General features: G+C 37.6%; 1 protein-coding gene across 2 annotated transcripts in view; it reads right to left on the bottom strand.

Annotated features, from left to right (window-relative positions):
* SUCLG2 (succinate-CoA ligase GDP-forming subunit beta) overlaps positions 1 to 25,668 on the bottom strand; it is a 109,707-nt gene that overhangs the window by 40,659 nt on the left and 43,380 nt on the right. For both annotated transcript variants that reach the window (XM_086845807.1, XM_086845806.1), the window contains exons 3-9: positions 19,044 to 19,143; positions 18,825 to 18,915; positions 12,669 to 12,821; positions 11,619 to 11,708; positions 9,148 to 9,244; positions 5,641 to 5,802; positions 4,095 to 4,237 (exon numbers count right to left, since the gene is read on the bottom strand). In XM_086845807.1, the coding sequence (XP_086701933.1) occupies positions 4,095 to 4,237; positions 5,641 to 5,802; positions 9,148 to 9,244; positions 11,619 to 11,708; positions 12,669 to 12,821; positions 18,825 to 18,915; positions 19,044 to 19,143 (836 nt within the window). The remainder of the gene's footprint in view (positions 1 to 4,094; positions 4,238 to 5,640; positions 5,803 to 9,147; positions 9,245 to 11,618; positions 11,709 to 12,668; positions 12,822 to 18,824; positions 18,916 to 19,043; positions 19,144 to 25,668) is intronic.

Below are 25,668 nucleotides of genomic sequence, written 5' to 3'. Positions count from 1 at the left end.
GATGGTAGATGAGTAACCCACAGGTCACACAGAGGGGTAAAAACAGCAGTCAGAGCCTCGACTTCCAGAAGTATTCACTAAATTTAAGTGTCACCATTTTGAGATATCCTATAAGGGCCATGCAGAGTGTGAGCAGTGCACTAGCAGCTGCCACTTGTGGAACAGAGCAGGCAGCACACAGATAATGTGCACTGGAGCAGCTCTTCAGCTACAGCACTTGAGAGTACTCAAAGCAGCATATGATGCTTCACCCTCTTGTGTGAATCAGAGAAACACACAAGGAGTGAAGAATTTTCATGCTGTGTAAAGAAGAGCTGGGTAATGAAGTGTGTAAAGGGTGCATGACACGTGAATGAGAAAGCAAAAAGGTTCCTAATGAGTCTCCTCTACATGACCTGAAATGACATGAAATCTGACAATTTAAACAAATTCAGTGCTAACACTCTATTTTATGTCTGCTACTGAATCTTATTTACATTTCCCTTTTTTCTCCAAAATTCTATGCACACTGACTTAGGCTGCACGTGTGATAGGGAAGGTTCTCTGCTCCTACTGACTTATGGGTTTGCATGATTGTAGCACTGAGAAATCCACTGCTGACAATCAGTGAAACGCAGCACTGCCCACAGCCAGCCTCTTCTCTAACCATGAGGAAGTTCCCCATCACAGAATGTGGCATTTGGAAGTTTTGTATCTTTAAAACATTCCCCTCTGAGCAGGTCATTGTTTAAAGTTACAGAGTGAGAGCAAACAGTCCAGAAACACACAAATATAGTTAGCACACCCCAGTCTGCCTCAATGTTTGGAGCTGTTTTGAATGGTCTGAACTGAACTAGCTCACTCAATCTTAAATTACTTACCCAAAATAAAGACCAAATACATTATACATGACAACTTTATTTTTATTTCTGAAATCTAAGAAAAGAATATCCCAAATTTTTCCTCTTAGTATAATGCTATCCCTTCTGGTGCCACATAGCAGACTGCAAATGTTAAGAAAGCTAATACTAAAAATCCCTGAAGCCAAAAGGATAAACTGGTGATAAAAATGTCTTGTATAATAAGGATGTATAAACTGTATTACTTTCACACCAAACACAGCTGGAAAAGAAGTGAATTGCAAAGTTATGGTTTAATGATATCCTCTTTCAGAATTCTCTCAGATGCCTGGAAAAAAAAAGCCCCAAAACCTCTCTTGTGCAGGGGAGAGCCAGGCACCACCCAGAACCTTGGGAATACCAAAGGAAACAACCACTTCTACTTCACTGTGGGACAAAAGGGATAAATGAAGCTCCTTCAGTGTCTCCCAGCAGCCTGAACTGCCAGAACTGAGCCATCTTTCCCTCCCTGATAGTATCTAAAAACAGGGAAGACTGTACATTTTCTGCCAGAGCAGATGCACAGAACAAACTTATAGAAACAAGACAGGCAGGAAGAAGGAAAAGAAAAGAAGAAAGAAAGAAAAAAAGCAGTTGGAATTTAGACAGTGAATAGAAAGGAATTCAGAGCCATTGCAGTGACCTGTCTAACCTAGGAAGTATTGGATATGGCAGACAGCAAACAAGACCAGCAGAGTGGAAAAAGGGTCACTGGCTCCAGGGACAGCATTTCCATCCAAAAGCCAGTGGATCACCTTTTGCAACAAAAACCCTCACACTTATTTTTTCCCCCCAAGAATTATAGACACTGACAACTGACAGATTAAAGCAGCAGCAAACCAGCCCAGATCTTCACTTTTCCCAAAAACAATATCCTCAGCTTCACTGAATCAAATCATGGCAAACCTTGATTTGTTTATTTTGTTTGTCTGGGGGGAGGAGGGGTTGTGTGGTTTTTTGGTTTGTTTGGGGTAATTTTTTGCTTTTTGGTGGTTTTCTCTTTTTTTTTGCTTTAATACAAATAAACATTTTAAAGACAACTAAATAGAGAGAGAGATCTTTTTCAAAGTGAGTGGAACCTCTCCTTCTGGAAGATTTCATCTCATGCAATGTCCTTAACTCTGCCAGCACAACTAAAAACCAGCAATTCTCCATATTTCAGCCCAGATTTTTTTTTATTTTATTTTTATTTTATTTATTTTTATTTCTTTAGTCTCCAGACATTTGGACATTTACAAAAATTAACTGAATCTCAAGTTCACAAATAAAAATTTTTATCTTATCAAACCAGGTGGGAATCAAGTTAAAGCCCACAAGGACATGACTGACCAGGCACAACCTGTGAATGCTGCATTAGCCACAAAGACTCTGAGGACTGAAACCCTACCATTAGTTAAGAAAAGAGAGCATTCATTCAATTTTCTGATTCTATATTAGTGAGCTAATGGACATGGTGTATCAGGAGAGGAAATAATAGACATTTGCTATATTTTCAGAACAGAATGAAGTAAAACATGAAATGTTTTGCCCTCTGCATCTTCAGCCAGTCAGTGCCAGGAATGGCACAGCCCCAGCATAAATCCAGGTCCTTTCTATGCTCCCCTTTTGCTTTCTCTCAGTAGCAGAGCTTCACTAGCCCTGGTGTATGCAGTTAGAAATAGTTAAGCAGTAACAGATAAGCAGAAAGTATAATAGAAGGATATAACTACAAGTCAAATGTTGGGCACACAGATGTTCTATAGCTGAGAGCTACTAGAATGCCTTTTTGTTTTAAAATTGTTTAAACTCAGTAAGCTTCATCACCAAAATTAATACCTGCTGTTTGTGCTGCAGCAGACAGTAGAAACTACTTTGCACAGCAATAATCACCAGCTAAGTTGTGTATCTGAGACTTTGCTGCACCTGCTTCTCTACCACTAACACAAGTTTCAGAAGTAAATTACATCTCAGGCAAACCCAGATCATCACACGAAGCACGCACTGCAGAGCAGCTCAAACAAACAGCTCAAACAACAAACACTTGAGACATCAAGGTACCAGCTGCTTAAAAAATATGTAGGGAGAGTTACAACTGCAAAGAGCTTAAGTTGACCTGTGCTTATTTTGTACTGTAAATTTTCTTCCTAATTTTGCCTTGAAACTTTGCTGCAAACAATATCCACCTCTATTTGAAAAGCCACAACATTTTGTCACTTACTGCTGCACAGAGCATACAATTACAGCAATGTAATTGTCACAGGAAGGTGGCATTTAGAAGCTAGAATCACATCACAATGAACATGAGGAAAATGACTGGAATCACAGAAAACGTGAGATAAAGGAGATGAAGCCACAAAAAGAAGCAATATGTTGAAATAGGGACTTCAGCTGTGATGCTCAGGTGCAGGAGATGGGGAAGATGATCAAAGCCCTCTGACAGATTTCCATTAGTAAAAATATCAGCAGCAATGAAGTTCTGGCTACACACAAAAGCTTAACTCCATGTTGGCAGGATGGGCAGCTGGCACAGCTCCAAAGCCCACGCCTGATCAATATTCTCTCAGCAGATACTCCAGTTCTGTCTGCAGAGGGGACCAATGACCTCAACACACATCTCTAGAAATAACTTCCACTCAGTACACACAGACTAATGTCTTCTCCTCTTGTTCAAAAAAGAAAAGAGCAACTGCAGCTCCATCTGCAAAAGGAAGTGTCAGAATGTTCCAGGCTATGATTCCAGCCTGTGAATGTTAATTAAATACAGATTATCCTGCAGTGCAGAGATGCATTTTAGAAACCTTGAGTTTAAAAGAGTACAAATCAATCCTTAGAATTAGCTATTTGCTTAATTTTCCCATTTTTCTCCTCAGTCTACTGTGACACTACACTATTAGGAATGATATTTTAAGCATCTAAGTCTCACAAATTCCATTTTAGGAGCAAGATGTTCTGAGTTCAGCACTGAAATGCCCAGCATTAGCACACCTGCATTTCTGTGCTGAACTGCCTTGAGAAAGTTCCCACTCTGAACTCACCAGAAAATTTGAGTATGGATCAGGAGCTGAAAAGTCTCTCCAGTGGTTCATACTGAATTAATTTTCCTCCCAGATCAGCCCTTTAGGAATTCACCCTCAGTGTTTTCTCACCATCATCTGGGTTTTTCTGTGCACTTTTCATGGTCCTACTCAGCCCTATTGCTGCACAGGGAAGCTCCCAGTCCAAACCCAACATTTTTACCTTTGGATCAGCAGTCAGCAGCTTGAATGCTTGATAGACTTGTGCTTCTTTCACACCTCCACCCAGATCCAAGAAGTTGGCTGGCTTTCCACCATTCAGGGATATTATATCACATGTTGCCATTGCAAGTCCAGCTCCATTGACTGTAATTGCAAACATCAAGTGCTTGTAATTCATACAGATAAAATGGGTGAAAAGACTTAAAATGTATCAGCACAACCCCAGAATATGGCTCAAAATGTTGCACAGCTATTTCTAAATTCTAGTAGCTATTCAAGGATATCCAATGCAACAAATAATTCAACATCTGGTGCAAACACACCAGCATTTAGGATTTTTTAGGGCTTAGATGTGCACCTTCCTTTAAGCATGTATGAGCACTGGAATAATAAATGTGGCAATGCAGAACCTTCTGATTTTATTTAAAATAAAGTGACATAAGAACTTCTGGGAACAGTGATGTGAAGGAGAAATTGACTCTTCAAGCTCCTCTCCCACCACTCTGATGGCAGTGGATGCTTTGGATTACTGCATCACAGATAACTCAGTTTTGGGGACAGACCTCAGATGTTCCTGAAACTGCTTTTTATTTTGGATTTGCACTAGTCCTGAAGCATTTCTTTGGGTAGGAAAATCTAAACTGGGAAAAGTGATGAAAATTATGTGTCCCCTTTATGTTGCTCCTATTGGACAAAGGCTCCTGTGTCACTCAGAAAACAGACCACTAAAAAATAGCATAATGCTGGCAATTATTATTTGGGTTTTGGGATCTTTTAGTTGTTTTTTTAAATTGAGATTGAAGTCTCACTGTCACTTACTGAATCAACTGCAACACATTATCAGAGCCTTCTATATTTGTGTTTGGAATACATATCTGAGCCAATATAAATGCTGAGCATTTCCTTACCAAGTAAAAAAAAAAACAACTAATTTAATTAGATTAATAATAAAATGTTGTATTGGCTAAAAGAATCTGTAAAATATGAAAATTATTTAGAGCACAACTGATTTTTCTACTTATCTCTTCTACACAGCAGCGTAATTTCTGTTCTACAGAAGCTTCAGGAAAATAAAAAACCTGCCATTTCCAAGCAGATTCTTCAGCAGCTTTCCTTAAAGGGAAATGGAGTTTAATATTCAATTGTAGCTGGGAATGTAACATTTACACATACTTTTCAAGTGTCTTTTAAGAAACAGTCTTATTTTTTAAAGTGGATGATTAGGTTTTGATGACTTTTCCTGTTTTGTTTTAATTACTGGAAAGACCAATTTCTTCAGGTTAAAACCTCAGAATCTGAAGCTGTTTAGCCTCCCTTCTCTCTGACACCACTCCTGCCCTGCTTGTGTGCTGTGGCCATCAGCACATTTTCCACACAATTCTACTTTCATTCCTGCAAGAACTTATGGAAAGACACACAAAACTGCAGAAATACTCAGTAAAACAGACTGAAATTCTGTCAAGGGTGAATGTCAGATGTAAACAAAGTCTATACACTAACAAGTGTAAATTTGTTTTCAAATGGCTTTTGGATGTATTTGTCCTTACCAAAGCAAGCAATGTTTCCATCCAGTCCTATATATTTTAAGTCATATTTGGCAGCTTCATTCTCTATGGGCTCATTTTCAGACTTGTCATCCATGGCAAATATTTCTTTTTGCCTAAATTCTGCGTTGTCATCAAAGTTTATCTTGGCATCGAAGCAAACAACTGGAGGAGAAAATAAAACAACACCCAAGCATTTAGAGTTTACAGTCAGCCAGAGCTTCTGAAATATTACAGCTACTCCAGCAGCGAGGGGGAGGTTGATTTTGGGAATGATGCTGCCTCCAACACAGGAGCAGCTGAAGTTCTAGCACTGATCCAGCAGGAAAGAACAGGTTTTCCATAAATCTTCTATTGAGAAAAGGCACAGCAAGATCTCCACACCACACAGGAAGATCTTCTGTGTGTGCTACAAAGTTCCAGTGTGCCATGAGGGCAGTTTCTGTGATTTGGACAAGTAGAAAATGACAGAGGAGACTTTAACTTCCATATTTTGAAAGAATAACAGATAAAACAGGTAACCAATTCAAAGCCATGTGTGGTAACATGCAGTCATTCAGAGCTGAGCAACACAAAATGCTTTCCTTAGCCATATTTTGAATTTCTGATGTTATTGACTATACAAACATTACTTCATTAAACAGCTGAAAAAACCTAAGCCAAATGTGTTAAAAATGACCAAAAGATTACTTTTAAATAAAGAAAATTAAGAAAGTAAATACAAACTTTCTCATCAATATCAACATCCACTATGGTTGTGAAAACAAATTAAGAGATTCTGAATCTGACTACATTAAATAAAAGATACAGAGGACTGGCTAGCTGCCACAATATTCACATAAACACACCAGTAACAGAAAGGCCTGTAGAGTGTTACTTGCCTATTTTCTGACTCATTATTTCTATGGGTTTGCATAGGCAAATGCCTCATTAGATTAAAATGTTCTAAGTAAATGTAAGACTATATACTTATCATATTACTATGCAAGTAATTTCCCTTGTACTATGTTCAGATTATAATTACTGACTTAAGCATAATTGATTTCTCAAGGCAAACCAACCAAATTTAAGTGCCTTTAAATGCTGTGTCCATAAAAATCTAATAGTTTTTCTCTCTGCTGGCGTTTTTTTATTCACATTGCCATTGGGACACATCCATGGTACATGTGCACGTGTTCATGAGCATTGCACACATCTGGAGGTCAATGACAATTAAGAGGACAATTTTAGTCTTTGCTGTAGATAAACATCAATTAAAACAATAAAGCACACAGTCTTGTTTGGTGTCTAGCACACAGTTTCCTATATTAGGAAAAAATAGCTAAGGAAACAGCAAACAAAACATTTACACAAGTAGAAGAGTCCCAACTGTATATTTTGATTTGCACTGAGTTTTCTTGTTTTGGTTTTTTGATTTTTTTTATGTATTTTTTAATATTTGACTTGCAACTGATAACAGATTAAATTAAAACTATCAAATTTCACTTCAGTGACTGCAGTTTCAGGAAAGTGATCATAAGTGTGTATAATAAATCTCTTTCAAAAGTCCAGATCTTACCTGGTCAACCATCATGTGGGAATGTGCCAAAAGCAGAAATATCTGCAGTTCCTAACATGCTTCTAATGTACTAGAGCTGCTTTAATTATTTTTTTAGCAATGATATAAGACAATTTTTCTTCCTCAAGCTTTCAGGTGCTTAAATTGCTAAACCCACTCAAAGCAATAGTAAAACTGCAGCTTCAGAGCTTGGTTTACCTTACACACCAACATCTTCCATGTCACATTAATAGAAACTCATTTCTAAAGAAGTCATTTTTAACAAAGGCCATGCTATACAAAGTAGAAGCAAGACCATGTCTTGATATTTATCAAACCATTTTCACTATCAAAAACACATTGTTACATGCATGATAGATTATACAAATGGATTTTTCTTCCACATAAATATCAAAGAATGCTCCAACACTTATATTCATGAAGTACTTCTGTTGTTTTTGTTAGTGGTGTAGGATTTTGTCATCTGCCAATTCAACAGTTTACACTGAGAGCAAACAAAACAAAAACAAACAAACAAAAAAAAAACAAGGGGAATTTTCAGGCTTTTGACCCACTAGTGTTAACAAAGAATTTGCTAAGATATTAAACAAGGAAATACAAAGAACCTGATGGAAATCCATACAAGTGATAAACAAAAAACACAGCAAGAAATAAATCCATCTTATCCATTACTTTGACAAGAATAATGGGCTTCATACAGAGATTTGTATTTTATCATTAGGGAAAGCTACATTAAGCTACTCAAATGTTTTTCCATTTGTTTTATCTTTATTCTTCTTTAAGACATTTCAGATGGAGAAACTGCTAGCAAAAAAGGAATAAGCACAGGAAGACTCCTGTGCATTTCTGTGAGCAAGATGGCTTTCACAGCTTGAAACCCACTCTGTTTCTGCTCCTCAGCTTCCTGGATGCAAAACACATGAGGAAAAACTTTGGATAAAACAGCACAAAAACTCCTACCATCCCTCAGATTAAGGGGAAGCACAGCCATTCCAGAAGAGCTAACTTGGTAACTTATCCAAATCTTTATTTCCACAGTGCCACCTTGCAGAATGCCAGCAAGGATGCAAAGCGAGTGCCACCACGGTTCTTTCCAATCTTTAAGGACCACATTTTATTTCCTCTCATTACTTACCCTCCTCTCCCTCACTTGCCTCTAGCTGCACACCAATTTCCCCTCTTGGTACCCACCAAATGAGCCTTCATCACCTCAGTGAAATGGAGCAATGAGGAGGAAACTGTGATCCCCTGGATCAGCCCTGCCAGTATTTCAATATCCCACAGGCACCTTCAGTTCCTCCCCTCTTCACCTTTGTCCAAATTACTTGGACAAAAATGACAAAAGGAAAAAAAGGTTTCAGCTGGAGCACCAACCATTATAATGAGGTGAAAGCTAATTCAGCTCCTTACTTTCACCCTACAGCTCCTCAGCCCTGTAGTTATGGTGCACGAAGCTCAATGACCCTTTTTCTTCCCAAAGGCTGTAGCCAAGTGTCTCCTTCAGCTGAGATTTGTCCTGTGCTCTGGTAGACTGCAGTCATGCACTTCAAAATTTAAATTACCCATATGAATGCAAACATAAAACAAGTTTCTTTCCACACAATCTCAGTAATTCTAACAGCATTAACACACACACACACAAAAAAACACCAAAAAACCCACAAAACAAAATCAAGAAAACCCCAACTTTGTACATGAGCAGAAGAGCAGAAAATGTTGCTGTCCCTCACCAAGCAGAACATGTAGAAGCCAATGCTTCCAGTACTTGGATGGAACAACAAAAGGTATTGAAATATCAAATCTGCCAAGGGAATATTTATGAATCTTGTTTAAATTACACTACAAAATGAAATTAATGCAAAGCTACTGCTACATCCTCCTATGCAATTTAATTTATAGTTTGCATAAATAAAGAATTATAATGCATTCATTTGTTTCCTTCAATTTCTTACCTTGCCCTTCTGGAGTTTCACCAAAGGGATTGACTTCAACCTGAGTGGCATCAATTTTCAAGAAAAGATTATACAGCTTCTTAATTTGATCTGCTGCCTAAATGTGATGAAATGATTTACAATTACCACACAGAAAAATAAAAGTTCATACTTTCAAGGCAAAGAAAGGAAAACCATTATCGATTATTTTTAATGTATTACATTGCACATTAATTCTAGATAATTACTGCTTTTATTTCTGTTTTTTAACCATATTCATATAGTCTCTTACACTGTTATAGTGTAGCATTATGATACTGTGTAACATTTAGTAAATGTGCATTTAAAGACTACATGAACTGGATATTTTCTACAAAATAGACAGTGCAATTACTATGACAAGTTTAATTTGGGAAGTGTCTGTTAGGCAGCAGCATAATGAAGTATTCTCTGGTACACTGAGATCTGAGCTGCATTCATGTTAATCAGTCTAAAGTCAGAAACCACAAAGTAGTTTGTGCACTCTGGTGACTTCAGAAAAAATATCTGTTTTTCTTTCCTGTATCAGTCTGAAATATTTTCTTGAAGAACTTATGTCTGAAGTTACCCATTACAAGATACTCCTGCTTGCTCCCTATTACTCCTCACCACCTCCCTCCATGACTGATTCCATGGCTGAAAGCACCACCACTGACTACTAATTTCCAAGGCTTTGTTCTTTTAAAATTTTTCCACTAATGGAACTACTTAATAACAGCAACATGAATGTTTATCAAAAAATCCCTTTGGTTCATTACACATTGTGAACCTATTAGCTGAAATAAGTTTGCAGATGAAGTGCACTAATAAAGAACCACTCAATTTTTTCCCTCTCATTACTGATCAGCTAACTGAAGTACACAACCCAAAAATACTTGGGACTTCTCCTGGTAAGTAAAATGAATTAGAGTAAAGAAAGCATAAGTCAGCTTTCCCTTACAAGGTCACTTATGCAAAATAAAACATTACAACTGGAAAGACTCAACCCCAATCCCAGTTTGCCCAGAGAGGCTGTGGAGTGCCCATTCCTGGAAGTGTTCAAGGATGGGGCTTGACCTGATCTAGTGGAAGGTGCCCCTGCCCAGGGGAGGGTGGGTGAAACTGGATGGGCTTTAAGGTCCCTTCCAACCTAAACTGCTTTGTGATAAGGTTCTTTCAAGAGACACAGTTGGGAAGCAGCACAAATTGCTTAAGAGGTATTCCATGCTCAAGAGTTATCAGTTGAAGCATTCTCAGTGGGTCTGACTTAAAAAAAAATATGGGTTGTAAATGTGCAGCAGCTTCCTTGGCACAAACCCTGAGGCTGACAAACCACCCCAAGAGCACAGGATGAGGCTCTCAGCAGTGATTCTGGGGAGGCAGCCCCACCATGAACCCCACTGGGCCACCTGAAAAGCTGCTATTGCCACAGTCCTCTGCTGCAATTGCACCAGAGCACCAGAATCACTCCACTTTCATTAAGGGCTGCTCCATCTTTCAGCACCTCTCTGAATCAGGCAGCTTAATGTCAATACTTCTCTTTCTCAGGGTGTAAGAACTGAGCCTCTTCAAGCAGAAAATCCCAGACTAGAACTAGAGAATATATAAGTAAATACTAGGATTTGTCTGGATAAAAACTATGTCCCTATGCTTCAGTAAATTCCTTTTAGCTGACAGCATGAGGAAAGAAATGCATTCCTAGAGCATTATTTAAATGTGTTGTTTCAAAGTCCATACACATTTGCTGTTAATTATTAAGTACCAGAACTCTTCAAGAGCTGAAAAGTTCTACATAATCATTCCTCCTCATTAGATATACAGCTAAATCTTCAAATGTGTGTTAATCAACTTAATCATTATGCATTTGTTAATTGCATGTTAGGATAGAAAATAATTAAAACTGCTGAATTAAAAATAAAAGAGTTCCACAAAAATGACAGTTTGATACTACAGAAAAACACAGGCCAGCTTAAATGAGCTCTCTTCTCTCCAAAGTGATCCATAAAGGCAAATATATATACTCAAAATATATATACATATAGAAAAGAAATACTGAAAATACAACATGCTGATAGCCTTTTGGTTTTGAGCTGAATAAAAAAAATTAAAAGGTTTCAATCACAAAGCCAGATACACTTTTATTTCTCCCTGTATTATGAGCAAATTTTCAGAAACAGCTCTACCCATGCCATTCACAGAGCTCCAGTGGAATTCCAAGGAAAACAAAGGAATGGTGGAACAACATGTTGCCATTGAGTGCTCCAAGGACTGGGGACTCTCACTTTAAAACTATAAGAAACTTATTCAGAATGCTAAAGCCTAATGACAATTACATTGGTGCAATTTAGTATTTAGGATGTGAAAATGATGCTGATTTAATGGACTCTTGGCCTTTCCTGCCTATTGGAAAACATTTAACACAGAGCTGGGCTAAAAAGCCTTCAGCCCAAACCCAGGCAGTGGAGTCAGGTTACCTGCTGCTGCAAAGATCCTTGGAAGCCCAAATTTTTTGCCATCTGCAAAGCCTGATGATCCTTCACGCCTTCAAAAATATCTATTTCCTCCTGCAACAGTAACATGTGTAAATATAACTAAATATTCAATCTGAATGGAGGTTTAAAACTTCAAAAGGAAAACACTTAGTATACAAGTGCAAATTAGTAATTAAAGCCTGGCTGTTTGCCAAGGCTCCCCCAGACTGAGGCTATAACAGCTGCCTATAGGGGATGTTATAATTACCACACTGACTATGAAACAGTCCTTCCAAAAAATATATAATTCTTCAGGGTGGCACGCTGACAAGACAATGTGACACCAGCTTTCACTTTTAATTACTGTACAGATGGCATTGACGAATATTTAGTCTGTTAATTTTTATGACATATTCTGGAATATTTTCAAGGCAGTGAGTGTCACTGCCCAGTAACACTGTGAAGTTTATATAATTTTAAAATGCACATTAAATATTTTTACAATTTTCTGAATAATTATACTTGATTGTATCAATTATTTTCTCAGCTGAATAGCTTATCTAGTCATTATCTTGCCACAGTAACTTAAAAAATACTTCAGTGTAGTCATCATTAAGAAAGTAATTACAACAGTTGTATTTCAGATGCAAAAGTCTTGCAGGTACAAAAAAATAATTAACAGCTTTGTCAATTAGAGAAAAACAGCCACAAAAACAATAAGTATATTGGCACCAACCCACTTGTGAAAAAACTGTGTGCCTTCCTGAAAGTGAAACTCACTCATAAAATGTTTCAGATCTGAAGTTTAACATATCACATAACAGCCAGATTTAAGACCTTTTTCTAATTGAAAAATTCTAGTAAAATCAGATGTTAAATATGCTTCATTTACTAGATGACAGCTATGATCCTGTATTTGATGAAACTCTATTTTTACAGTTCTTCCTGTCTCCTTTTTACATGGAAGGAAAAACGGAACAAGAAAGGGGGAAAAAGATATTCTTTTGGATAACTGACAAGGAAAATTGTTATTGCAAAACATTATTTCAGTACCTTAAAGATAAGTTCTGGGCTAGTTACTGCAACTTCTTCGATGTCCACACCACCCTGAGGACTGCCAACCATGACAGGTCCATTGCAGGCTCTGTCCATCAGAATTGCAAAGTATGTTTCCCTTAAAATATCCAGTGCTTCTGCAACCATCACCTAAAAATGGATAGAGGGAAGAGAAGAAAACATCAATGGTTCTGACTGGTCCTTCTGCTTTGCCTTAAAATGCAGTAGTTTAATTCTTGCTATCCTGAAAATAAATGTTGGTTTCACTGCTTTTACTGCAGTTCCACAGCCCTGGGACCTTTTTCCCAAGAAATGCTCTCTCCTTAAGTAAGAGCCTCCTCTAATGCTGCTCTTCTCACTGGGGCATGCAGTGAGAAATGCAAACCAGAACACCTCGGGGCTGGGGTTTTTCCAAGAGCTGCTGCTGTGTCCATACTGCAGACTTCTGTATTACCTGTTTATCCCAATAATTTGGGATAATTCTTGATTATCAAGACAATAATTCTTTTCCCCAGAAACACTTGGGTGACAAAGAACTCAGTGTGCAGATCACACAGATAAAAGGACTGCCACGTTGGCTTTTGGATGCATCTCACCAGCAGTGCTGTTCCTCACTAGCAAACCCTCAGGCTTAACTTCTTTCCCATACTCTCACCAAAGGCCACTCAACCCTTTTAATCTTTGCACTGAATTCCTGCCCTGCCCAAGTATTTCTTAAGAAAATGGGTTTACAGGTAATTTCGCCATCCAGGTTTTTATTTTCAATTTAGAGTCGAGCAGGTATGTGTCCTTCAGATACTGGCACAATTTAGAAACAGATATTTATTTTCCCAACGAGCTACTACTTTCCCATTATTACTACAAGCTACAGAGCCATTTTGTACCAGTATCTGACAGACACCACAACACAAAACAGAGAGATGATTCAAATCCCATCTTTGGAATGTACAAGCACCACATTGGTAATTGGCCCATATAAACTCTTTGCTACAATTTTTTCCCTCCTCCCAAAAACAAGATCAGGTCCTTTCCATTTTAGCATTACAATAACTGTACCTGCCTCCTCACCTGAACTGTCCATTTTTGCAATAGTTTAACAGTAGCTATTGAAGTGATTTCAGAGACTGAGGAGTTTTACACTTGCAAAGGACTCACAAAACTGTTTTGCTATAAGAATACTAAATTTCCCAAAATATTCTTAATTTTAGGAAAATATCTGCATATGACCATCAGTAATTTTTGCCTGTGATCATAAAAGATGCCACAATCAAAGCTGCAAAGACTGTAGTTCTGCTCTGCACTAGAGTCTTGCTTTTCAGTCTAAAAGTGAAGCAGCCACCTCTGCAATTTAATTAGCAGTCCATTCCTCCTTAAAACAGCTACATCTTTCAATGAAAGAGGTAGAAACCAGGAAAATCACTTCCCAAATATTAATATAATTAAGAAGGATTAAATGGCAACATCCTTCTAACACGGTTTGTTTATGAAGTGACAGTTTTGAACAATGACTGCAGACAGTCATCATCACTGAATATACCACAATGAGAAATTCATCCTTTCAGTCAGCAGATCCAAGAGGCATTTTTATACCTGCAGCCTTAAAACTCTGCCTACCTGGCACAAGGTGCTCCATCAAAAGAGTGTTCCTGGGGTTTTCATAGTTCAAGGACTATAAACAAGAAAGATGCACTATACTTTCACCCAAGTCGCATTTTTGACAGTCTATTCCAGAGTAGATAAGAAAGAATGTAAGGACTTTCTGCCAGGCAGTAGGTATTAGAGAAGAGGAAAAAAAAAAACAACTGTAAGAAACAGGGAATCAAATAAAGACATCAGTGCTCAGAATTGAAGGAAAGATGAAATTTCTCTATGGTCTTTTCTTGACTTGGAAGAAATTTGCTTTATAGTAATTTTGTTTCCTTCTACTTTTACCTCACTTTATTCACACAACACTGGGGGATATAAAGGAATAGTTCAAATAAGCGACTGTTCAAAAGGAAAGTAAAGAAAGCCAGGGTGAAGGAGAGAAGCAAGATGCAGAAAACTACTGTACTACTTAAAAGCATCTGCCTATTTTAATCTACTACAGAGGGATGCTAAAAGACAACTTCAGAGACATAGCTTGGCTACCTGCCAAGATTTGTCAAATTAACAAGCAAGGGTAGGGAAAGCATCCTTGATTTGCTGCTATTTTTACCTGCATCCATGTTTTCACCTTCTTACATATCCTGCATCAATGTATCTGAAAAATGTGCATCAGTTGCTTTAGACACAAGTCAGATAAAACCAACTGGTCCTACTGGATCTTATCAGAGCTGTTGTTTCCACAGAGATCAGGGTCAGGGCCAGATTTAGGATGGGAATACACTCAACAAGTTTTGAGGAATACATTTGCAGGCACAGCAGGTGGAATTAACATTATTAAATCAGGTATCTTCAACTGTGACTTCCAACCAGAGTGATTGTCCTCACCGTTGCTAATTAACAATGTCATCATCATCAGATACTTCTGTCTTAATTCACAAAACTACTAAGTTGCAGTAGGCAACCTTAGAGCAAAAACTGTCAGATGGTGAAGTATCTCTAATTTCTCCCAACAAAGTAACTTTCCTTCATTCTCCTGGTTTGATGCAGAGCAAAGTCAGGGCAATTGGTGTTCCAGAGCTTTAAATATCATTTAAGTCTACTTATCACTCACATGCCAGAACTAATGCAAACACCTTGATGAACAGTTAAGAATAGTGAAATTGAATCTACAGACTGTTGACTCTTCTCACATTTTCCCTGTTTAGCTTTTGATAAAGAATATGACACATCATTATCAGTTTACCATATCATATTTATATTTAAAATGTCCTGGGGAAAAAATCAGTTTTCATTAAAACTTCCTGACAACTTCAAGCTTTCCCTCTCTGTAACAAATCGTTACCTAAAAGTTTAAGTCACACATCTAATGCCATGAGGGTAACAGTAACAGCTTTTTTTAAACAGAATCAAATATGCAAAATGTTCATTCTGTTATTGCTTGGAGAGAAAACACAGGTAGTGAATTCTCAGGTTGTCATGATAAGAGAAGACTGTCATCACAGACAGCCAGGCTCTCCAAATTCCAAACTGCCATAAGAGGATTTTATGTAAACTCACAAAACAGGTTCCAAGTTATAAGGGAATTGAAGAGATTGCTATTAATTTGAGAAACATCAATCTGAAGAGGCACAAACACACTTTAAATTCTGTAGCAGGTGCACAAGCTGAGAAAGCAAGCTGAAACCACCATTTTCTGTTTCATAATTATTCTAATTGTAGAAAATTTCTACCTTTTATACTTTCCTTACATGCCAAAGGTGCATGACTTCCACTCCCTGACTTGACACTAGCTCATTGATTGCCTCACAAAAAGTGACATAATAACTGTTTTTCCTTCTGAAAAATGCTTATTACTTTTTTAAAACATAGGAGTATTTTAAACCACTCAAACTTTCCAGAACACCGAAAAGTTTAAAAAGCACAATTCCTAAAAACATGCCTTTTCTTTTCTTCCTGAAATTCAATTTTCCTTAAGTACATGTAGAACACAAACTCTTCCACACATGCAGAGAGAAAGCACGTGCCTTGAAATAGAAAAAAAAAAATGCAGCAATTTGTTCCCATTTTAGCAAACCCAAAGAGTCTGCCTGGAATTTTCAGTGCATTAGTTCCCATGCATTAAATGATACCTCAGACATAGCCACATTTATATGTTTAATAATATTATGGTAGTTTGGCCCTTGATTAAAATGTCAGTATTTGATTTTTTAGTCCTGACACCACAAACCTGAGCCCTCAGCTCCTCTAACTGCTTTGAAGATCCCAACGTGAGCTAACTTTGTAAATGAGAAATTCTTTTAAAACAAACATAATTCTGATGAGAAATACTTTTTTGATGAACTAGTGTGTAACTTTAAACATGCTTTCTTCACTATCTAATAAACATAACATTGGGCAAACTGCTACAAAATGAATTAATTTAAAGCAGGGTGTATGTTCTTACCATTAATTACTAAGAATCAAGAACTCAATACCAAAAAATATAAAACATACTATTTAAAAGCCAACATGCTTTGAAAAGCCAACTCTATAATCAGAATAAAAGTCCATGACAGCAGATGATCAGCTTCTCTCAAGGAAAATCATCACATTGGTTTATCATGCATCAACATTAAAATACCAGTTTCCCTGGAACTCTATAGCAAAGGAAAAATACAGTCTCTCAAGGCTGTAGACAATCCTGTTCCACCAAAATAAAAATCTAAAGTTCAGTAGTGCAAACTTCACCTTAAACTTCACCTCTGCCCCATCTGCTTAGTCCTGCCCACTGCTCATTCACACAAACAACATGTGGAGGGGGAGAAAGGAACTACAAGTTAAATATTCTATAGCTACATGGAACAAAAGTCATCCTCACATAAATCCTTTGAATAACCCATGTCAAAAAACCCCCAACACCCATACATTCCTTCTATTTCTATCAATTTCAAACAAAATTAGAAGTTTCTTTTTCATAACTGAATCTGTCAATGATGAACAGGCTTGCACTCTGACAAAAAAAGTAGAATTTCTGTATGGATGTATTCAAGGCAGGCCAAGTAGGGCAAAAAGAATAAAAACAAAGAACTTATAAAAGAAAGCTGCTTTTACAATGCTAATTTTCCCCAGCAGAATTCCTTAATATGGACAAGGTATATCCTTTCTTATATCCTTGGTATTACCAGGATCTCCTATAGAAATGCCTTAATGGTAATACTGAGTCTCCTATTTTAATAGCTGGTATTTCTTGTTAAGAGCAACCCTGAGCAGTGATGGTAATCTGCTCTCCTTGCTCCCCAAGAGAAGAACTGCCTGAACACCTTCCTCCAGCCCTCATTAGACAGGATCTTTCCAGACAGGTGTTCCTTCCCCTTCTGTGCTAATACTCCAAGCTGTTCACAAGATATTAAATGGGAACTGCAGTTCCTTCAGCCCATGCCAAATTATTTCCTGGCACAGATGCAGTGTGGCTCTTGACTACTTTACCTGTATGAGGATTCTTGCTCAGTCAAACAGAGCAAGAGATAAAAACAGACAAAGCAGATAGGCAATTGCCAGGATTTCCTGGCTCACAGAATTTTACTCATTTGAAGGAGAATCTTGCTGAATCTTTGCTTTTCTTATTTAGGCCAATACAGAGCAGATCTTTCATGCTGAAGTGAATCTTGGTGCCTTGCAGAAAGCACCAGCATTGGAAAAAGATCTCCCAGGTTCATTTGGTACCTCAACCACTACCACGAATATATTTTAGTCTGAATCTGCAACAAGTAGAAGGAATCTACTGTTCAGACACTTCAATTGAGAAAAAAAACCTCACACAAACCTTTCCTCATACAAACCTTTCAATACTTAAAGGGGCTCACAATAAAGATGGGAACAAACTTTTAAGTAGGTCCTGTTGCAATAAGTCATGGTGATTCTAAACTAAAGAAGACAGATTTTGACTACACATAAGAAAGATTTGTTTCCTACAGGGAGGATGGTGAGGCACTGGCACAGGGTGTCCAGAGCAGTGGTGGATGCCCCATCCCTGGAAACATTCAAGGCCAGGTTGGATGGGGCTCTGAACAGCCTGATCTGGTTGAAGATTCCCCATTACAGGGGGTTGGAATGAAGGAATTTTAAAGATCCTTTATAACTCAAACCATTCTTTGATTCATCTGTCACTCTATTAAGACTTGCCCAGACCTGAGGGTGACTGAAATACAGATAACATTATTACTAAAGGGACACATGTATCTACTGCTTCTGTAAGCAGAATGTCAATAAGCATGTACAGCTAATGCTCTAATGCAATTATATCACCATTTAGTATGTATTTGTTGAAAGATGAGCCTATGGCAAAGGATTCCTTTCAATATACATTGCAGAAATCAATTTATTTTTCCATCAGTGGGTATGCCAAAATTGATGAACAAAATATATACACAAACTAATGAAATAACTCCTTTTTTTTTTATCAATTAGAGGTAATCAATCAGAAACTAGAGAAGGATTGAAAAAAAAACCTATGTCGTACATCCCAGCTTATTAATGCAAAATTGTGGCTGAACATAGTTTTCAACTTACAAGAGGCCAAAATCTTACCTTTTTAACTGTCACACCATCCTTTGGAGTTTGCTTGGTTGACAGATTGTACCCAATCATCTGTTTAGCAAGCTGTTCAACAGTCTTAGGGCTACAAACAAAGGAAAAATGTTAGTTTACTGAAAAATATTAAAAGAAACAGTCCATAGCTATTGTAAACAACCTAAGTATTATACAAGGAACAATTTATTTATGTTTTTTTCAATTGAAAGTTCTTACTCTTTAGTTAGATGAACTCCTCCTTTCAATCCACTATTGAAAATACCTTTCCCTCTCCCTCCAGCCAGAATCTGTGCCTTCAGAACAATTTCCTTTGCCTCTGTAAAAGAAAAACACATAGCAATTCTGTGGTTTGTCAATTATTGAGCTTGTTAATATGAGATCAAAAAGCATTTCCAGATTGGACTCATTAACAAGAAGTCGTTTATAACTAGTAAGCAATAAAACAAGAGTAAATTCATCATTTCTATAAAGCAACCTTGCCAAAAAAAAAAGAATTGCCTAAGGAAGTTAAGGGATACACAGCTTATTAGAAGGATAAATAAGTCATTGCAGAGATCAGAACCATGCTGTTAATGCTACATGGCCTGCCCAACAATCCACACAACCAGCCCAGCTCCATGGCTGACACACTGGCATGGTTTTTAGACATAAACCAGATCATATTCTGTCTTGAATGCACAATAAAACAATGCTCATCAAGAGAAATAAATTCCATTCCTTGCTCTGAACAAAATCCCTATCTCCAAAGGGCAGGTGAGTGCAGAGCAAGGGCAGGAGCTGTGAAAATATTTCATCTGTCTGTGAGGCATCACTTGGATCTTTGGCAATTTGAGGATAACAGTCTCTTAGTAACAAAAAAGTACAGCAAGACACAGACAAAAACAATTGCACCATGTCCTACATTCCAAACAAAAGCAATCCTGACATCCTTACAGAATCAAACAGGGGGGAAAAATGGGAAAAGAAAACAAACTCAAACCAAACCATCACTCATCATCTCTGCAGCTCCAGATCACAGCGAATTCTTGAAGCACAAACACCTCTCAGGTGCCTTGGAGACGTTTATTAACACCAACCACTGTCACCTTGCACATTTGTCATAACAGTGCTGGGTGCTTTGCAAAGTCTGAGATCCTGATGTTAGCAGATCATGAAGTGTGCCTAGAAAAGGGTCACTGTTACCCTCTCCTGCAGCCTGTGGAAATCTCTGAGTTCAGTGGATTAGGGTTCAGTTTGGATTAGGTCACACCTTGGACAATAATATTTTATCTAAGTATCAAGAAAACATGAGAATTTGCTGTTAAATTGACAAATTTACTGTTTAATTGGCACAGAGGATACAGGTACTTTAATTCAAACACACACAGGCTTTCTAGGCTGTAAAAACATTTTACAGATTATTAAATATAAGTTTAGACATGCAGCAATTTTTGATACAGGCAAGCTCTGACGCAGCATCATTTCAAAGTGCCTGCATAATAAATTTCAGCAGCTATGAAAGAAAAAAAGTTAAACCTTAGAATAGAATAAATATTATTAAACAAATATTCTATTTAACACAGGTATTGAACTTTAACACAGTAGTAGTAGCAGTTACTATTTCTATTATTATTACTATTATTAACTAGTTTTAACACAGATACTGTACTGTGAAATGCTTAATTTCCAAGCTTCATGAGGCTAAAATCTCTCCATGTGTTTATTCATTCAGTAACATTTGACATATATCACTCTGAACCTTAAAAGCATTCTCCTTGAAAATATTTCATGCATTCCAATGTATTCATGTTCTGGGCTCCCTATTACTCATGCCACTGCAGGGCAGATAACAAGGAAATTTAAATGCAACAGAAAGTTTTGTATCAAATGTTTCCTAAGCACACAAATTAAGATGAATTAAAACTATAAATCACTTTTCAACCTGCAGAAGCAAACTCTAAAAATCACAGTAGCTGCTGTGATAAAGAATCCAATATGGTATATTGGATTGGTTAATAGATGCTGTAAGCATTTAATTAAATCAATTTTAGCTTCCAACCATCACTGACAATGTGAGCTTTGATTGTCAGTGATGGGTGGTATCAGTTCTGGGAGTGATCATCACCCTCATTCCCAACCACCACGTTCCATGAGCACCAATTATCTCCACTGGGCTCCAATAAATGCAGGTAGAGAAAGGAATTAATGTGTACATTTTTATAATCCCCTAGAGGACTATCAAGGCAATACAGTAACTTCAGACAAACAACTATCAAACCCATAAACAGACACAAAAGTGAGAACAGCCATGTAAAGATGAGACCTGAAGAACTGTTCAGTGCAGCAGCTCAGCAGAGCAGGTTCTTCATGCCCTGCAGGAAACCAACAGGAAGCAATTTAATTCCATAATTATTTTCCCAAACTCTGTAAAATGAAATAAACCATCCAGATCTCATTTTACAGTAACTAGGCTTGATCATTCCATTACCAATCATTACCAAATTGATTCACTACCTAATGTCACCATCTTATTTAAACAGTTGATTTGTAGAAATGCTCACACAAAGTTTTTGTTTGTTCAGTCCTGAATTCCCAAATTATGTTATGAAAGACCATGCTAAAGAAAAAATGTGGGATTAGCTAGAATATTTGAAGTAATTCACTTTCACCTGTAGGTTTAAGAAAAACAAAGAGATAAAAAAGGTACCTAAAGTCATTATTAAACCCATTAAAACCAGAAAGATGTAACTAATTTATATTAATACTCTTCCAAACTGTTCTAGTAACACTGGAAAAAAAAATGTTTAAGCAGGACTGTGTAGTTACACATAAAGGATTTGAAGAAAACTTATCACAAACAACATGCCTTTATAATAAAGTACAGTACATTTTCAACAGCATTAAGGTTTCAACCAACTTCTGTGTATGGACACTGACTGACCAGCCATGTGTAAATTAAAATACAAAAAAACCACCACAAAAACTCCAAAGAAAACCAAATAACAAACCAGCCTGCTTCTTAAGTGCACATATGTGGATTTTTAGTCATGGATTTATAATTTTCTTTATCATTAGAAACAATAGAAAAAAACCCAACAGCTTTTAAGTGTCACTAATTTAGCAACCAATAGCTGCAAACTGCTCCATGCAGATTAATAACACATTGCTGGTAACAGCATGTGTTCTTAACTAATTATAACCTGAATACATTAATATCACAGACTGAGCAGTTCTTGTATTTGCCTTTTTTACATTAAGCTGCAGAAAACAAGAGAGGTGCAGGTGAGGTGTTAAAGATAGGTTTAAATGCTGGACATGGCAGCATTAGGTTAAATGGCTGGACTTGGTGATCTTAGAGATCATTTCCAAGCAAAGTGATTCCATGATTTCTAAAGGATCCTTTAAAAAAATGGACCCAAAATACAGCTGATGCCTAAATCAGATGCTAATAAATAAGCAAGACCTTTAGCCCTAAGAAGACTGCTCAGAATTCAAAATTTCAGAACTGTGTCTGGCTCTGTGTTTCTAAAAAAACTTTAACCATGGGAAAAAAGCCTTAAGTACTTATTTTTCTATAATAAATTCAGATGTTTCAGCAGGGCAGAACAGAACACTAAGGGACAAACAGCCTGTACATTGCATCCAACAAGACCTCTCCTTCCCTCAGTCAGCACTGTGAATACAAACAGCAGTGATATTCCTTGCAATTGGAATAAGCTCAGTGCTATAATGAAAGCCTATTTAAAATCAATAAAATCAGTCCTGCTTTTGGGAGCTATGATTACTCTGGTCCACTGGTACTGCTTGCAGCAAAAATGAACAGCTTGTTCTCAGCCCACTGCTGTGTATATTTAACTACTGAATTTTTGATCGTGAAACAATATACAGAGTTCTGCTGGTTATATGCTATGCTAATTTATTACCTGTGAACAACTTTCCACTATTATTGATACGACTGTGTGGCTGCAAATTAGGCATGCTAACAATTACATTAAAATGTGCTGTAGCTTATTAAAAATAAACTGCTGTAAAGAACACACGATGTACGGCTGCATGGGAACAGGTCTCACACGCTCCCCTGTTTATGAACAAAAGGCTTTCTGCCAGGGAGAACTCAGGACTACCTTGGCAAGACCTCCCACACTACAGAATTAGAGATTGGGACAAAGGGAGGAGGTCTCACATGAATTTCTAATCAAATTTCTGCCTCACCAGGGGACTTTCAGTGGTCTGGCTTCTCTGTCCAAGGGCTCTGTAGAAATTAATTACTGTCTATGCCTTCTTTAAAAATGCAGAACCCGTTCCACTATGCCATCAGTGTATTTTTACCCCAGTGTAAGGCAGCTGAGCACAGAAGGGTTCACTGCAAACCCCTGACTCCAATGTAAATAAATGTAAATACTGCAGCAGCAGCAAAGTGTCCCTGATCTCTCTCAGAATGAGCTTAGCACACATAGCAAAGCAGATGAGAGCAACCCACTGTCACAGGAGCTGCACAATGGAGACAGAGCCAGGACATGACAAAGCCAGGTTTTACAGATGCCCTGTCTCCTTACTGACCACACTGAGCACACAAACACACAGGAGCCGTGCCCATGAAGGCAGCCAGGATGCACAGCAGGAACCAGCCCACTGCAGCCAGGCAGAGCCACTGCTATCAACAACTTTGCTGGTCACCCTCCTCTAATTAAGTTGTGCTTGATCAGCAGAACTTGTGGAGCACTTCCTCCTCCTCAAATCCCAAAAGAGGCAGATGAGGTACAGGAATCTGCAACCAGCTCCAAACTCTCCCCCCCTACAGAAAGGCAGAGGGCAACCTAAAGATGTATTTACCTGGGAAAACTGCTCTGAGGGACACAGATCACTTCTTTGTCTGGACATGTGCAACTTCAAGCTTTGCTTTCACCATCCAGGCTTTAGTCCACGTCTCTTTCATGGTTTTCTAGAGTATTACTCCATGAAGGACTGCCTGGGAATCTCCCTGGATGACCAATTCCATCTCCCAAGCATTTATGCTTAACATTGTTTTCCTAAACACAGAGGTAAATTCAGTGTTTCCTTTCCCAAAGCAAGGGGTTTCCCTTGATTAATAGTTTTACCTTCATGAGATTTGAGAAAAACAAGGCAGACATTACAGACATTTTCTGACAGCAATTATTCCTTATTTTGGATAACACAAGAACTATAAAGGTATCATACAAATCCCAGAACACCTACATTCCATTCCTACTTGTTTCCTCACCAATGTTGATTCAAACCCACAAATGCTCAAGTGTGCTGTAAGGGTTCCAAATAATCTCTCCCAAACTGCATCTCTGCAGCTCAGAGCCTTTCCTCCAAAACCAAGGGTTCCCCTCACAAGCTTTAAAAGGGTCCAGTTTTGGGTTTTACTATTCATGTCTAGCTGATCCAGCAGTAGGGAAACCTACTTTTTGGGGTCTCATCTGTCCTGTTTTATCCCTGTTGCTTCTTTCTTGTTTTAATGCTGTCCCTACCACCTGAGTTTCCAACTTCCCTTTGGGTAGGATGGGCTATAATTAATTTTCCAAATTTCAGCCACCCTCTCACACCTCAGTCAAGATCCTGTCAGGCACTTATTACCTTTTAGCAACAGTCCAGACCAGAGACATTCTATAGATTACTTCAGCAAGGAAAGAAGGGAGAAGGATAAAAAAAATAAGGAAGACCATAAAAAACACAATAATAGAAAAACTGCAGTAAAGCTTAGTTTCCACAATGAACACTGAATCTTAAAGTTGTTATAATAACTTTACACATTTGGGTCTCTTTATACCAACCTGGTCTGAAATTTGAGAGCTTTTCCCAAGTACTGTTGCCCATCTTCTGAGAGCTGCAGGGATGCAGAATCCCAGGCAGTTCCCATGCTCTGCCAAGTGAGCAGATTGAGATGAAAAAGAAGCTGTCCACAAGATGCCTCCCACATCTACAAAACTATTGTGCTTAAAGGCCTTTTGAATGAAGATAAACAATGATGTTCCCCCACCTTTAATTTAAACTCTCTTCCTCTGTTATTTTCATCCTTCTGCTCCATAACACCAAAAAGAATTATGTTCTTACAAGCTGACTTTCTACAACCTTTGGTTTGCAGTTTAGTTTAGAATGAAAGTTAAATAAATCATCCTTTTTATAATTCCATACTTTTGAATATATTGTATATTTATTGCTAGATTATAAGCCTCATTAAAATCTATAATGATAAATTAGTCAGTCTCTTGATTCTGTCACTATTATTATTAATTGCTTTCATAGCCATTACTACACACTTCACTGGTGATAAAAATTTTAAGGCTAGGTAAAATCAACTAAGCTAAAGCTCACTCTCAATATTGCACTCTTAAACCTTCACAGAGTAAAAGTAATCAAGTATTCACACATCCTACATTTCAGTTAAACCTGATAAATTACTTATACAGCAAACGGAGCCTCACTAGATCCAGCAGCACCACTATAATGCATGGAAAAATATGCACATTAAGGCAGGGATCCAAAAGAAACAGTTCTCATATTGAAACTGTTCATTGTATGTGCTTGTTTAAAACTCCATGGGATATCTTATTTCTGATATTTTTCAGCCTTTAACAGCTTCTTTTTTCAACCTAACTTCTCATTATTTTTTACATAAATTTCCTCTGTAATAGACAAAGGGCTTAGAAAAATGGCTATTTTCATATTTGCTTACAAATTTGAGAGCAGACGTGGTTTGAAACACAATTAGGAAATGAACAAGTTTGTCTTTTTGTGGAAGAGCACTGAAGTTCACTGACAAGAGAGAAAAAGCTCTCTCTGGCAGCTCTAAAGCAATATCCATTCTATGGGCAAAACAGAGAAAGGCAATTTCTGT

Source organism: Cyanistes caeruleus, chromosome 11 (assembly GCF_971803275.1).
Source record: "Cyanistes caeruleus chromosome 11, bCyaCae1.hap1.1, whole genome shotgun sequence".
Taxonomy (NCBI): Eukaryota; Metazoa; Chordata; class Aves; order Passeriformes; family Paridae; genus Cyanistes; species Cyanistes caeruleus.
The sequence above is the reverse complement of the archived record's forward strand: the minus strand, read 5'-3'. Positions and strand labels throughout refer to the sequence as shown.